Source organism: Telopea speciosissima, chromosome 7 (genome assembly GCF_018873765.1).
Source record: "Telopea speciosissima isolate NSW1024214 ecotype Mountain lineage chromosome 7, Tspe_v1, whole genome shotgun sequence".
Lineage (NCBI taxonomy): Eukaryota > Viridiplantae > Streptophyta > Magnoliopsida > Proteales > Proteaceae > Telopea > Telopea speciosissima.
The window spans coordinates 16,301,935-16,317,098 of NC_057922.1; the positions used below are offsets into that span (position 1 = coordinate 16,301,935).

The 15,164-nt window shown below is 41.4% G+C and overlaps 4 protein-coding genes across 4 annotated transcripts; 3 read left to right on the forward strand and 1 right to left on the reverse strand.

The window, feature by feature from the left end:
• Window positions 1-515: 515 nt before the first annotated feature.
• On the forward strand, window positions 516-2,299 carry LOC122669417 (7-deoxyloganetin glucosyltransferase-like). The gene is made up of 2 exons (XM_043866175.1): window positions 516-1,059; window positions 1,350-2,299. The coding sequence occupies exons 1-2, from the start codon at window positions 537-539 to the stop codon at window positions 2,291-2,293; spliced, it is 1,467 nt and encodes a 488-aa protein (XP_043722110.1). The 5' UTR covers window positions 516-536; the 3' UTR covers window positions 2,294-2,299.
• Window positions 2,300-4,960: 2,661 nt separating this feature from the next.
• On the forward strand, window positions 4,961-6,824 carry LOC122669419 (7-deoxyloganetin glucosyltransferase-like). Its single transcript, XM_043866177.1, has 2 exons — window positions 4,961-5,501; window positions 5,874-6,824. Exons 1-2 carry the CDS (start codon window positions 4,982-4,984, stop codon window positions 6,803-6,805), a joined length of 1,452 nt encoding a protein of 483 aa, XP_043722112.1. The 5' UTR covers window positions 4,961-4,981; the 3' UTR covers window positions 6,806-6,824.
• Window positions 6,825-8,902: 2,078 nt separating this feature from the next.
• Window positions 8,903-10,498, forward strand: LOC122669416 (7-deoxyloganetin glucosyltransferase-like). The gene is made up of 2 exons (XM_043866174.1): window positions 8,903-9,438; window positions 9,554-10,498. Exons 1-2 carry the CDS (start codon window positions 8,916-8,918, stop codon window positions 10,495-10,497), a joined length of 1,467 nt encoding a protein of 488 aa, XP_043722109.1. The 5' UTR covers window positions 8,903-8,915; the 3' UTR covers window position 10,498.
• A 2,414-nt stretch (window positions 10,499-12,912) lies between these two features.
• LOC122668284 (7-deoxyloganetin glucosyltransferase-like) lies at window positions 12,913-14,500 on the reverse strand. The gene is made up of 2 exons (XM_043864869.1): window positions 13,960-14,500; window positions 12,913-13,871 (listed from the first exon to the last, which is right to left on the reverse strand). The coding sequence occupies exons 1-2, from the start codon at window positions 14,498-14,500 to the stop codon at window positions 12,940-12,942; spliced, it is 1,473 nt and encodes a 490-aa protein (XP_043720804.1). The 3' UTR covers window positions 12,913-12,939.
• Between the last annotated feature and the right edge of the window lie 664 nt (window positions 14,501-15,164).

A 15,164-nucleotide genomic window follows, 5' to 3' on the forward strand; every position in this document is an offset into this window, starting at 1 on the left:
AACCAGAATTGAGACGAAGTCAAACGTGAATCCGAAATTCAAAGCCGATCTTGATCGCAGAGAAACGGAAACCCTAATGTTTTAAGATTGTTAGGGTTAAGGGTTTAAGCACAAGGTTGCTTAAAGCATTACACCCTGAGTGTCTAGTTTGGAATACCCAGACTGCTGCCTCCAGCTAGTATATATAGGGAAACTAGGGTTTAGGTCAGATGGATTAATTACTAGATTGCCCCTCATAGCCTGGGCATTAATACAAGTAGGATTATATTAGAACATATGAAGGGATATTGCATAAATACCCTTACAGAACATTCCCACAGAATAGATTCCATGAGTTGTCTAAACCACAACCACTTCCCAACACTCAATCTGAGTAAGGGCAAGTATAAGGGATTGATAGAAATTTTCCCAATATTGGAGAAGTCTGAACCACCACCACTTCCTCCTTGGTGGGTAATTCTATAATTCCTGAAGAGGGAGGGAAAGCACCAGGCCCCCTTCTACGGTACATCTAAGAGAGTGAGAGAGAGAAAGAGATGGATTCTATTGTAGGGGAGGAGGAGAAGAAGCCCCATGCCGTATGCATACCATTCCCGGCACAGGGTCACATAAACGCTATGATCAAGGTAGCAAAGCTTCTTCATCACAGGGGTTTCCATATTACCTTCGTCAATACTGAATACAATCACAAACGTTTACTCAAGTCAAGAGGCCCTGATTCTCTAAAGGGCTTACCTGACTTTCACTTCCAAACCATCCCCGATGGTCTCCCACCTTCAGACAACATAATTGATGCTACCCAAGACATCCGTGCCCTATGTGTTTCAATTGCAAAGAATTGTTTAGTTCCCTTCCGCAACCTCCTCTCCGAACTCAATTCCGATCTCAACACCCCACCCATCACCGGCATAGTTTCCGATGGTTGCATGAGCTTCACTCTTCAAGCTGCTGATGAACTCGGAGTCTCTACTGTTTTCTTTTGGGCACATAGCGCATGTGGCACCTTCGCTTACATGAACTATCACCTCCTCATGGAAAAAGGCCTTATACCTCTCAAAGGTAAAATCTAAAAACCCGAAATTCTAAAGAGATTTATTGTAATCTACTCATTCGCTCTTTTCAGTCGTTTGTTTTGTTGTCTTTTTTTTCTTATTTCCACTGTCATTTTTTTTCATTGCAATTTCGTGTTAGGGTTTTCTGTGGGAGAGTTCTTGCTGCAACTTTTGATGTTTTCGAGAGATCTACACTGTATTTCTCAACCACATCCACAAAACCCTCTTTATTTCTTAAATCATCTGTATTAATTTGCAGTGCTTTTGTTTCTCTGTTCTCTATATTATATAATTCAGATGAAAGCTACTTGAGAAATGCGTATCTAGACACTCCCATTGACTTTATCCCAGGGATGAAGAACATGAGATTGAGAGATCTCCCAAGTTCTGCCCGATCTACAGATCCCAACGACTTTTTTCTCGACTATATCAAGGGAGAAACAAAAAGAACTGAGAAAGCTGATGCAGTTATTTTAAACACCTTCGATGCACTTGATCAGGACATCTTGGATGCACTCTCCACTATGTTGCCTCGTGTTTATACAATTGGTCCTCTACAATTGCTGCTGAACCAGTTTCAATTTGAAGATGATGATTTGAAGTCTATAGGTTCCAATCTATGGAAAGAAGAATCGGGTTGTCTTGAATGGCTCAATCCCAAAGAACCCGGTTCGGTGGTTTACGTGAATTTCGGTAGCGTCACAGTAATGACCCCTCAACAACTCGTTGAGTTCGCTTGGGGACTCGCCAACAGCGAGCAAACATTTTTGTGGATCATTAGATCCGATCTTGTGGTGGGTGAATCGGCCGTGTTTCCGCCCAAGTTCATGAGTCGAACCAAAGAGAGAGGTATGTTGGCAGGCTGGTGCCCACAAGAGCAAGTTCTAAGCCACCCAGCCATCGGTGGTTTTTTAACACATTGTGGATGGAACTCTACACTCGAGAGTATATGTGGTGGTGTGCCTGTGATCTGTTGGCCTTTCTTCGCCGAGCAACCAACCAACTGTAGGTATTCATGTGTTCATTGGGGGATAGGTGATGAAATTCAGCAAGACGTGAAGAGGGAAGACGTTGAGAGGCTTGTGAGGGACTTGATGGTCGGAGATAAAGGTAAAGAGATGAAGAAGGCGGCCATGGAATGGCAGAACAAAGCTGAGGCCGCCGCTACTCCTGGTGGCTCCTCCCATGTCAATTTTAACAACATGGTGAATGACATTCTTCTCCCCAAACAATATTATTAAATAATCAAAACTTTTCTCCGTTTCTTGCTCTTTTGGAAGATGGCAAAAAGCTCTAGGAATCAGTTTCTTCCGGAATGTGTGTGTGTGGGGGGTGGCAGGCTAGTGTGCCTTGTATTGGATTCTTGTAGTAATTCAGTTCCATCTTCTAGTGGTCTTCAAGGCCATGTTTCCTCAATTCAGATCTTCTGCAGCGTGCTGTCAGTAGCGGTCTGAGCGGTGCAAACACATAGATGTGCATAATGACTGCTTTACTCTCATTCGGACAAGGCTGAAACAGAGTTAAGACGATCAATGCGAGCACCCATGTATCTACGCTGCTCAGGCCACTACGGGCAACGCCCTACAAAAGATCTGGATCCCTGTTTCCTCCAGTGGGGTGTGTCCTTAATCTACAGGGAGGAGTGCCTCTTTGTTTAATTGGTTTTTTTGTAACTTAGTCCAATTTCAATAGTTGGATCCAATAAATGGGCTGCACGTGGATCATGTATTGGTTATGGTAAATTTATCATATAATATATTTTTATTATAATAAAATAGTTAGTGTTTAGTTTTATTAATTCATATGTCGCTCATCTTCTAAAAAAGTTCTGGAATATATAAATTGTAATATCGCCAACTAGTTGCATTTGATCAGCATCCAATGGCAGCTGCATTCACATGTGTTCTTGATATAAGATTTAATTATTTATTTTATTCATCCAAGATGATGACACATATGGGAATACCAAAGCATTGGAGGTTGGAGGTTAAATTTGATACCAATATTGTTGCTGTTAAGTATGTACCCTTGAGTCTTGTAAGTCATTATCGAGGTTATAGGACCCCCCCCCCCCTCTTAAGTAAACCAAGGGATCGTTCAGTTATATTAGGATAAACTAGAAGAGCTAACAGAGTTATTCGTTGGGAAGCAATGGCCTTCCTGAGTGTGTGAGTCAAAGATACACTAGCTTAGGGCTACAACAGGGTCGGGTTGAGCTGGGTCTTTTAAAACCCTAGCCCAATCCTAAGCCCCCTTAGTTGGCTCAGGCTTGGCCTGGCCTTGACTCAGACTAGAAAAATCCAAACCTATCCCGCCCTCAGGGTCGGGCCGGGCTGACCCTGATTGACCCTGACCATGGGAGGAAGGGAAATACATAGATTGGCCAAGCTGGGAAGAAGAAGAAAGAAAGAAGAAACTAGAGGAAAAAGAACAACCAAAAAATAAAAGAAGAATTGGAAGAAGACAGGGTCAGATTGGGCTGGGCCGGGCTCAGCCCGAGGCATCAACCCTGACCTAATCGGACCTTGACTTAGGGTTAGAAAATTAAAATCCTGGCCTGCCCTCAGGGCCAGGGTATCTCAACCCAGGCCCAAGACGGGCTCGGGCCATTAGGGCCAAACTTGTAACCCTACACTAACTTACAAAATTGCATATAACACACTAAAATGTATTGGAGACTCCCATGGCACCCATGGACCATACCTACCGAAGCTCTCCATAAGTCATGTTTCTCTTTTGCAACTATTTTAATCATCACATCTGATGGATTTCGATTAATATGAATCTTATGGATCTTTATCAACTAATATTCAAGAACATCTCTTACCTTACTCTCTTGTCTTTTTAATATGATATATTTTTTTCTACTAAGAGTAATAGTGTCATTTCACATTTAAATTTGAAAAATGTGCATAACAATGACACCTTTTGATAATTATATAGTGATATCATTTTCTTATTAATTATTTTTGAAAACTCTTTATAAATCTATTTTAAAAAACTTTTGAGAATATGACAAAAGACAATAAAAGAAATTGCCATGTTCTAAATACACAAATTTTGTGATTTACCGCTTATCTATTGCATAGACTACATTCAACCTGACAAAAAGAGAGGATATTAGAAGTAAAAGAGACAACAAAACCAAAAGATATACAAGCATCTATCATCATATCTATCATCATGTGCTGCAAATCTGCGTCATTCTTTTTATTCTCTCTCCTCTGTGCCTCCCTTCCTAGTGAATCTCATCACCTCTCTCTCTCTCTCTCTCTCGTGAGTCGTGACCCAGCTATCTCTCTTCATTCACTGGTGGCTACATCTGTTCTTCACTATGTTGTATCTTCCTCCTTCTAAGTAACAATGGTGGTAAACTTTCCCTATTTTGGGTCCAATGTACCATTTTATATTTTCGTTAATACAAACTATTGTATTTTTTTTTTTTTTGCAATAATATATAGGATAGATGTATATGTAGATATAATATATACATATTAGTATAACATATAAATATATTGTATAGCCGTCCATGTGGACGATCCACATTAAATGCAGATAGATTGCCATAAATATCTATCTAAAATGACATAAATACCCCTTGTCCCCTATTATACCCTAGTTTATCCAACTCCATGTTGAGGTGCGGTGATCAAAGTCAAATCATCAGTCGGCGATTTTGTCGAACAGTAGAACTCCACTCATCAATGATAGTGAGGTTCTCTCTCTTTCTCTCCACAATTACTCATCTTACATTCTTACCCAGATTGATTAGCTACTTTTTTTGACTACCCTATCTTCCCTGTATAGCATAAATCCACGAGCCTCCCATATTAATTGAAAGTCTGAACTTTGAGAAGTCTGAGGACCCTGAAGAGGGAGGGAAAACACCAGGCTCCCTTCTCCTGTACATCTAACAGAGACAGAGAGAGATGGATTCTATTTTAGAGGAGGAGAAGAAGAAACCCCATGTCGTATGCATACCATTCCCAGCACAGGGACACATAAACGCTATGATCAAGGTAGCAAAGCTTCTTCATCACAGAGGCTTCCGTATTACCTTCGTCAACACTGAATACAATCACAAACGCTTACTCAAGTCAAGAGGACCTGATTCTCTAAAGGGCTTACCTGACTTCCATTTCCACACCATCCCCGATGGTCTCCCACCTTCAGACATTAATGATTCTACTCAAGACGTCCGTGCCCTATGTGATTCCATCGGGAAGAATTGTTTAGATCCCTTCCGCAACCTCCTCTCCCAACTCAACTCCGATCTCAACATCCCTCCCGTCACCGGCATAGTCTCTGATGGTTGTATGGGCTTCACTCTTCAAGCTGCTGATGAACTCGGTGTCCCTCAAGTTTTCTTTTGGACGCATAGCGCATGTGGCTTCTTCGTCTACATGAACTGTCACCTCCTCCTGGAAAAAGGCCTTATACCTTTCAAAGGTAAATCTTAAAAAACTTAAAATTTTAAGAGAGGGATAGTTGCACGAGATTCATTTGCTCTTGGTAGTTATGAATTTACTGGGGTTTTTTTTTGGCTATGAATGAAGACGAGAAACAGAGGAGTGATAGTAGCAGAGGAGTATTTGTTTGTTTTATTGTCTCGTTGCGTAAGCAAAAGAAAAAAAAAAATGTTAGGCGTTTTCATGTTAGGGTTTTCTAGGGAGGGTTCTTGGAGGGATAGGATAGGGCTCCTCTTTACACCACCAAAAAAAAACCCAAAATTAGAGTACTCAAACAAAACCCACTTTATTTCTTAAACCATCTAATAATTTGCAATTCTTTTGTTTCTCTGTTCTCTATATTATAATTCAGATGAAAGCTATTTGACAAATGGGTATCTAGACACTCCCATTGACTGCATCCCAGGAATGAAGAACATGAGATTGAGAGATCTCCCCTGTTCTATCCGAACCACTGATCCCAACGACTTGCTTCTCGACTATATCAAGGTAGAAACAAAGAGAACTCAGAAATCTGCGGCGGTCATTTTAAACACCTTCGAAGCCCTTGATCAGGACATCTTAGATGCACTCTCCACTATGTTGCCTCCTGTTTACACCATTGGTCCTCTGCAATTGCTGCTAAACCAGTTGAAGGTTGATGGTGATTTGAAATCTATAGGTTCTAATCTATGGAAAGAAGAACCGAAGTGTCTTGAATGGCTCAATTCTAAAGAACCCGGTTCAGTAGTTTACGTGAATTTCGGTAGCGTCACTGTAATGACCACTCAACAACTCGCTGAGTTCGCTTGGGGACTCGCCAACAGCGAGCACTCATTCTTGTGGATCATAAGACCCGATCTTGTGGTGGGTGAATCGGATGTGTTTCTACCCGAGTTCATGATTCGAACCAAAGAGAGAAGTATGTTGGCAGGATGGTGCCCACAAGAGCAAGTCCTAAGCCACCCAGCCATCGGCGGGTTTTTAACACACAGCGGTTGGAACTCTACACTCGATAGTATATGTGGTGGTGTGCCTGTGATCTGCTGGCCTTTCTTCTCCGAGCAACCAACCAACTGTAGATATTCATGTGTTCATTGGGGGATAGGTGATGAAATTCACCAAGACGTGAAGAGGGAAGACGTTGAAAGGCTTGTGAGGGACTTGATGGTAGGAGATAAGGGTAAGGTTATGAAGAAGAAGGCAATGGAATGGAAGAAGAAAGCTGAGGAGGCCATTACTCCTGGTGGCTCTTCCCATGTCAATTTTAACAATATGGTGAATGACATTCTTCTCCCCAAGTGATGTCAAATAATCAAAACTTTTTCTGCGTTCCATTCTCTTTTGGAATATGGCCAACATGTGTGTATTATCAGAGGGAAATACCTTCAAAGTTATAATGCTTCTAATGAGCAAGGAAATGCTCTAATTGTATAGTCCACATTTTTATTTTTCTCTAATAACCCACACAACAAACCGCTTCAGGGAAAACCCCCTGTCAAACAATTCGTCAAACACTTCCAATGCGTCCATGGATCCAGCACCTCTTTTTTTTTTTGTTTTTTTTTGATAGGTGATCCATCACCTCTTCGTTTGAGCCAGCCTTTTCATGTGCCATATTTTGCTTATCCTCCAAGTATGGGTCTCACTGGTCCTCCTCCAAGATTGGATTCACAGGGGGGTGGATGTCAAAATCAGGCAGTTGAGAGACAGTTGTAGAAGTACTCATCTTGAGGTGTGCAAAATGAAATCACAGCCTTCATAAAAATGGTCAATGCACATTTGGATGACCCTCACCCACTGCTATTACACCATCATTTTGTGATTGCCACTCTGCTCACCATTCTTAATTGGATATCTGTGGGAGGAAGAGTTTGGGCACACAGACTGCTTCGCATATACTGATGAATCTGTGTAATCAAAGATATTTTGAGTGTCAAATTTTACTCGGATCTGCAACTTTACATCATTCCATTCTTCAAGCATGTACTGCAATAGCAGAGTAGAAGTAACAACGACGGAATAGCAATAGCAGCAACAACGGTGGAGGGCGGTGCTGCAACAATGGAAGGAGGGAGAGATGTGGAAGGCGGTCGTGAGAGGGTGAGCGGTGGATGGTTGCGTTGCAATGGCAGTGACGGGATCAAGAGAGATCGAGAGAGAGTGTGTGTGTGTTATTGTGACCAAACTCGGTGGTTTTTGTGTGACTAGGGAGAAAACTCCGAGTCATGTGAAAATCAACATGACTCGGATCGAGTTTTGCTTTTTATGAAATTTGGGCGAGTCTACATGGCTCTTGACAGGTTTTTAATATTTTTTACTCGACTTGGGTGATTCTCCTTAGTCAAAAACCTGGTTTTGGAACTATGCTCTGAACCACTTTATTCATTTCGAAAAGAAAATTTTGCATTGAATATCATATGGCACCAACCATGAACGTACCAAAATGTGATGAATAGGTGATCTTAGGTTGCACTTGACATAGGGTTATTTAGCATGACCCAGAAAAAAAAAAGTCTCCCTCCCTCTCTCTCTCTCTCACACACACACACACACACACACACACACACACACACACACACAGGGGGCTGGTTCTGGGTTGCAGGAATTTTCCTCCTATTTGGACTTACAGTCAAAGAAATGGAATCTCGAAAGATATTTAAAAATCAGGTGAGTATTTATGAATCCAAAGAAGGAAGTGAATTATTTCATTTCTTTGGCTGCAAACCAAGTAGCAGGAAAAATGTTTCTGAGATGTGAAGTGTAAAAGATGATGCCATTGTTTGTTGGTGAGGATGACACGAGGTCACATATAGGGTTTTGTTAGTATAGTCAAAATGTGGAGTAAGGGAAAAAAAATTCATATTATTAAATTTTAGTAGCCACATGAGTTGTTTTCGGCTCTCCTTTAGCCAGGTGCACATTAGATTAAAGGAGGAACCACATGCATAATAATTTAAAGCTGAGGTGCCTCAGTCAATCCTCAAATTATTGGGAAGTGAAAATATTTAAACTTGAGTTTCACCTTGGTCATGTGTCAACTTACCAATGAATTAAATGTTTCTGCTACAAGGATGGCAGCCAAGGAAATAGAATCTTAAAGCGTATTTAAAAAATATCAAAATCTAGGAAGGTATTTATGAACCCAAAGGGAAAGTAAATTATTCAATTTCCTTGGCTGTTAGCCTTGTAGCAGAAACATGTGTAGCAGCAAATTTTTTTTACCTACCAACATATGTGGAGAATATCAACTCTCCACATATGTGGTTCGGAGCTGATCCAGACAATGATCCTGCTATCTCTTTGACAACTCGGAGCCACTACTTCTTCGTTGATGGTAATTTTATAAACCCTGCAGCCTTAGAGGGAAAGCACGAGGCCCCCTACTACATATGTGAGAGAGAGAGAGAGAGAGATGGGTTCTGTTCTAGGAGAGGAGAAGAAGAAGCCCCATGCCGTATGCATCCCATTCCCAGCACAAGGCCACATAAACGCAATGATCAAGGTAGCAAAGCTTCTTCATCACAGAGGCTTCCATATTACCTTCGTCAACACTGAATTCAATCACAAACGCTTACTCAAGTCAAGAGGACCTGATTCTCTAAAGGGCTTACCTGACTTTCACTTCCACACCATCCCCGATGGTCTCCCACCTTCAAACAACATTATTGATGCTACCCAAGACATCCCTGCTTTATGTGATTCCACTAGTAAGACTTGTTTAGTTCCCTTTCGCAACCTCCTCACACAACTCAACTCTGATCTCAACATCCCTCAAGTCACCGGCATAGTTTCTGATGGTTGCATGAGCTTCACACTTCAAGCTGCTGATGAACTCGGAGTCCCTTGTGCTTTCTTTTGGGCACATAGCGCATGTGGCTTCTTTGCCTACATGAACTTTCAACTCCTCATGGAAAAAGGCCTTATACCTCTCAAAGGTAAAATCTCAATTAAAAACCCAAAAAATTGAAGAGACAAGCTAGCTAGGGACATTAATTTCATTGAGATTCATTGTCATTAATTTGCTCTGTTTTTGATCTATTAATTAATTAGATGCAAGTTACTTGACAAATGGGTATCTAGATACTCCAATTGAGTGCATCCCTGGAATGAAGAATATGCGAATGAAAGATCTCCCAAGTTCTGCCCGATCTACAAATCCCAACGACTTGTTTCTCGACTATATCAAGGAAGAAACAAAGAGAACTCAGAACGCTGATGCAGTCATTTTAAACACCTTCGAAGCCCTTGATCAGGACATCTTAGATGCACTCTCTACTATGTTGCCTCGTGTTTACACAATTGGTCCTCTACAATTGCTGCTGAACCAATTGCAGAATGATGATGATGATTTGAAGTCTATAGGTTCCAATCTATGGAAAGAAGAATCGGGTTGTCTTGAATGGCTCAATTCCAAAGAACCCGGTTCGGTGGTTTACGTGAATTTCGGTAGTATCACAGTAATGGCTCATCAACAACTCACTGAGTTTGCTTGGGGACTCGCTAATAGTGAGCAAACATTCTTGTGGATCATAAGGTCTAATCTTGTGGTGGGTGAGTCGGCCGTGTTTCCACCCGAGTTCATGATTCGAACCAAAGAGAGAGGTATGTTGGCAGGCTGGTGCCCACAAGAGCAAGTCCTAAGCCACCCAGCCATCGGTGGGTTTTTAACACATAGCGGTTGGAACTCTACACTTGATAGTATATGTGGTGGTGTGCCTGTGATCTGTTGGCCTTTCTTTTCCGAGCAACCAACCAACTGTAGATATTCATGTGTTAATTGGGGGATAGGTGATGAAATTCAGCAAGACGTGAAGAGGGAAGACGTTGAGAAGCTTGTGAGGGAGTTGATGGTCGGAGATAAAGGTAAGGAGATGAAGAAGAAGGCCATGGAATGGAAGAACAAAGCTGGGGCCGCCACTGCTCCTGGTGGCTCCTCCCATGTCAATTTTAACAACATGGTGAATGACATTCTTCTCTCCAAACAATATTATTAAATATTATTTTCCAAGTTCCCTTATGTTCCCCTTAATTAAAATTCATTTTGATTCGTCTCCACCAAGTTCTAGGTTTAGTGGAGTATACGATGAATATGTTTTTTTTCCTTTCTTTATTTTTGTACTCCGTACCATGGCACTAGTGGGGCCGGAAAATGGGAGTGGGCCACCCTTAAGAGAGCATCCGATGACAATTGAATCTTCAAAGTTGTAATGCTTCTAATGAGTAAAGGAAATGCTCAAATTCATGTCTGACTACTTATATTCACTATCTTCTATATTTGTAAAGTTTTGATACTTTTTAATAGGACTGTGGACCACTTTCTTTACTCATTTCGAGCTAAAATTTTAGCATTTGATTATCATTTGGAATCAACCATGCATGTACCCAAAAAGATCCTGTCAATCCAGGGAGCATGTACCACCATGTGATGGGTGATCCGAAACAAATCTTTCTCTCTCTCTCTCTCTCTTTCTTGGTGAATCTCTATCTTGTTCTAAGGTACCTAACCATGTGGCCCAGATCGAGTTCCTCCAAGCTCAACTCCCCCCAAATCTTGGCACCTACAAGGCAAATTCTCCCTCTAGCTCACCTATCTGGATCCCTCCAATTGCTCCCTTCTTCAAGGTAAATACGATTAGTCCAGATGTCCCAGAAGTCAAAGGTGTGGTATAGGAGTGGTAATTCGAGGCAATGCAGGGAAGCCAGTGTTTGCTCTCTCAGAAGTCTGCAATTTTGTCAATATCACTTAAGGTGAATCTTTTGCTATCAGAAGAGGGGTCTTGGAATGCATCCGGATGGGCATGGATCACATTGAGGTTAAGTTAGACAATAAGGAAGTAATCTCTCTCATACAGTCACCCTCAAGAGCCCATCATCTCAGATATTAATTTTCTGTAACCACACCTTCTTTCATATAATCTTGATTATATTTCTAGGGAGTCGAACTTTGTAGCCGATGCCCTGCAAGGAGGCCACTTTCCAGTCCTTGGTTGACAGATCTTTGTAATCTTACAACCATGTAGTGTCTTGTACATGCTCATCAATAGACTTATTTCTACAAAAGAAAATGTGAGGTACCTCGATCAATCATCAAATTATCATCTTGGGAACTGAGGATGGATCTCAAATAATAGATTCCATGTGACTAGCCTTGCAGGGCCTTGGACGGCTTGTACAAGGACATGATCCGGTCTCAAAGGATAGTCAACGAAAAAACCTCGATAAAGAGGGAGAACACCGGTTAAGAGAGATACGTGTAGGGATGTAAATGGATCGGATTCGACTCGGATAGTGCTATATCCGCATCCGCATCCGCATCCGATTAGCTTTCGGATGGATTCGGATAGTGCTAAACAGATACGGACACGGATACGGATCAGATATTTTATCCATTTACATGTAAATATAGCTTTTCGGATAACTATAGCCTATCCGTATCCGTTTAGCTTTCGGATGGATTCGGATAACGCTAAACAGATATGGACACGGATACGAAAACAGATTTTGACTATTCATTTACATCCCTAGATACGTGCAGAGAATCCAAACTCGAAATGAAGAGAAATCACATCATACCCTCATTAGATGAAACTGAAAATTTTCTTCTCCTTGGACCGTTGGCATTGGCAAAGAAAAATAAAACGAGAGAAATAGACTAAGAGAGACGTGATCCCTTTGCCTTTCTTTGATTATGCAAATTAATAGAATCTGCTCTAAATATCTCTCAATCAATACTGCTTATCATCACTTCACATCTCTAAATCTCCAATAAATCTCTCTAGCTCAGAGCCCACTCTCTGCAACCTCCAAAGTCTTCACCGGTAAGAGAGACGTGATCTCTTTTCCTTTATCTTTTGTTTTTCTTTGATGTATTCTCAACATTTCTAGTAGAAAATAGGCTGGTAGTCTATCACATCCAAGGGGCTCCTTGAAGGGACCTATGTAACAAACCACCTTATTTCTTCCATGATATTATCCTTATTATCTTACCAAAAAACAAATATATTATCCTTATTAAATAAATATGATTTTCTCATCGCTTTCAAAGACTTCAAGCAAAGCTAGAGGAAACAGGGTCTTGAAGACCACTAGAAGATGGAATTGAATTGCTACAATAATTCACAAGAAGGCCAATCCAGATAGTCTACGGCGCCCTGCTTGTAGGGCAGGGGTAAGGGGGTCATTGTAGGGTGCCTGTTTGTGCACTGCTCAGGCCGCTACGGGCAGGGCGCTGTAGAGGATCTGAATCCCAAGAAAAAACACTAGAACTCCCGTTGCGGAAGGAACAAGGTCCACATTGAGGCGATTCCCCCACTGCTAGACAAGAAACTGATTCCTAGAGCTTTTAGGTTACAGCTATGAATGTATTTTGGTCTGATAATACAACAATGTTTGGCCATCTTCCAAAAGAGCATGAAATGTAGAAAAGTTTTGATTATTTAATAATATTGTTTGGAGAGAAGAATGTCATTCACCATGTTGTTAAAATTGACATGGGAGGAGCCACCAGGAGCAGTGGCGGCCCCAGCTTTGTTCTTCCATTCCATGGCCTTCTTCTTCATCTCCTTACCTTTATCTCCGACCATCAACTCCCTCACAAGCTTCTCAACGTCTTCCCTCTTCACGTCTTGCTGAATTTCATCACCTATCCCCCAATTAACACATGAATATCTACAGTTGGTTGGTTGCTCGGAAAAGAAAGGCCAACAGATCACAGGCACACCACCACATATACTATCAAGTGTAGAGTTCCAACCGCTATGTGTTAAAAACCCACCGATGGCTGGGTGGCTTAGGACTTGCTCTTGTGGGCACCAGCCTGCCAACATACCTCTCTCTTTGGTTCGAATCATGAACTCGGGTGGAAACACGGTCGACTCACTCACCACAAGATTAGATCTTATGATCCACAAGAATGTTTGCTCACTATTAGCGAGTCCCCAAGCAAACTCAGTGAGTTGTTGATGAGTCATTACTGTGATACTACCGAAATTCACGTAAACCACCGAACCGGGTTCTTTGGAATTGAGGCATTCAAGACGACCCGATTCTTCTTTCCTAGACTTCAAATCATCATCATCATTCTGCAATTGGTTCAGCAGCAATTGTAGAGGACCAATGGTGTAAACACGAGGAGGTAACATAGTGGAGAGTGAATCTAAGATGTCCTGATCAAGGGCATCGAAGGTATTTAAAATGACAGCAGCAGCTTTCTGAGATCTATCTGCTTCTCCCATGATAAAGTCGAGCATCAAGTCGTTGGGATCGGTAGTTCGAGAAGAAGTAGGGAGATCTCTCAATCGCATGTTCTTCATTCCTGGAATGCACTCAATGGGTGTCTCTAGATACCCATTTGTCAAGTAGCTTTCATCTACAAACAAAATCATACCAAATTAATTGATGATTTAAGAAATAAACTGGATTTTGGGGTTTTTTGGGTTTTTTAATTGAGATTTTACCTTTGAGAGGTATTAGGCCTTTTTCCATGAGGAGATGATAATTCATGTAGGCAAAGAAGCCACAAGCACTATGTGTCCAACAAAAAACTTGAGGGATTCCGAGTTCCTCAGCAGCTTGAAGAGTGAAGCTCATGCAACCATCGGAAACTATGCCGGTGACTTGAGGGATGTTGAGATCGGAGTTGAGTTTGGTGAGGAGGTTACGAAGGGGAACTAAACAAGTCTTCCTGATGGAATCACATAAAGCAGGGATATCTTGGGTAGCATCATTAATGTCGTCTGGAAGTGGGAGACCATCAGGGATGGTATGGAAGTGAAAGTCAGATAAACCCTTTAGAGAATCAAGGCCTAATGAGTTGAGCAAGCGTCTGTGAATGAATTCGGTGTTGACGAAAGTGATATGGAAGCCACTGTGATGAAGAAGCTTTGCTACCTTGAGCATAGCATTTATGTGGCCTTGTGCTGGGATTGGGATACATACCGCATGGGCCTTCTTGATCTCCTCCCCTACAATACAACTCAGCTCTCTCTTTGTGGACATAGCTAGTGCTTTCTCTCCCACTTCAGGGTTTCCATTACCGCAGCTAAAGGAGTTGGATATACTACTATTATACTTGGGCAATCGTAGAGTCGTATGTTAGAATAAATTGATCCGAATAGGGACAAAATCCCAAAAGCCAGGATCTCCATAGGGCGTTCAAGAACACAATCAAATAAATAATAGAAAATAGGGATAGAACCACCAACCTTGTTTCGCATCCATAGTGATGATGATCGCGAGGAAAATAAAGAACAAAGATCAGGTGCTTCCCCTCTATTCCCAAAAGTAAGCGGCTTGATGAGAATACCGAATGCGCAGGGGACTAACAACCTGAATATCTCCCTCTCTTTCAAGAATGCACTCTCAATAGTAATTGAGAATAATAAGTTGTGATGGGTAGAGGGGGACTAGCTCTCCTTATATAGTAATCCCTATAGGTCGACTCATCACAGCCTAATAGGAATCTATCGGCCCACACTAAGCAGTCCTCATTAGACTTCTAATATAACTTAATGACCCCACTTTATTAGACCAAAACCCTAATTAGCCTGGTTTAGGGATTTAATTATGTCCATATAGAATTTTATTAGAACTAAAATTCTAACATTCTCCCACTTGGACTTACATTAAATTCCTTATTTTTAAAAAGAATTTAAAAACAGTT

Coding starts and splice junctions, on each gene's coding strand:
- LOC122669417 (XM_043866175.1), top strand. CDS start 537: ATGGATTCTATTGTAGGGGAGGAGGAGAAGAAGCCCCATGCCGTATGC. Junction 1,060..1,349: donor AGGCCTTATACCTCTCAAAG/GTAAAATCTAAA, acceptor TATATAATTCAG/ATGAAAGCTACTTGAGAAAT.
- LOC122669419 (XM_043866177.1), top strand. CDS start 4,982: ATGGATTCTATTTTAGAGGAGGAGAAGAAGAAACCCCATGTCGTATGC. Junction 5,502..5,873: donor AGGCCTTATACCTTTCAAAG/GTAAATCTTAAA, acceptor ATTATAATTCAG/ATGAAAGCTATTTGACAAAT.
- LOC122669416 (XM_043866174.1), top strand. CDS start 8,916: ATGGGTTCTGTTCTAGGAGAGGAGAAGAAGAAGCCCCATGCCGTATGC. Junction 9,439..9,553: donor AGGCCTTATACCTCTCAAAG/GTAAAATCTCAA, acceptor TTAATTAATTAG/ATGCAAGTTACTTGACAAAT.
- LOC122668284 (XM_043864869.1), bottom strand. CDS start 14,500: ATGTCCACAAAGAGAGAGCTGAGTTGTATTGTAGGGGAGGAGATCAAG. Junction 13,872..13,959: donor AGGCCTAATACCTCTCAAAG/GTAAAATCTCAA, acceptor TTTTGTTTGTAG/ATGAAAGCTACTTGACAAAT.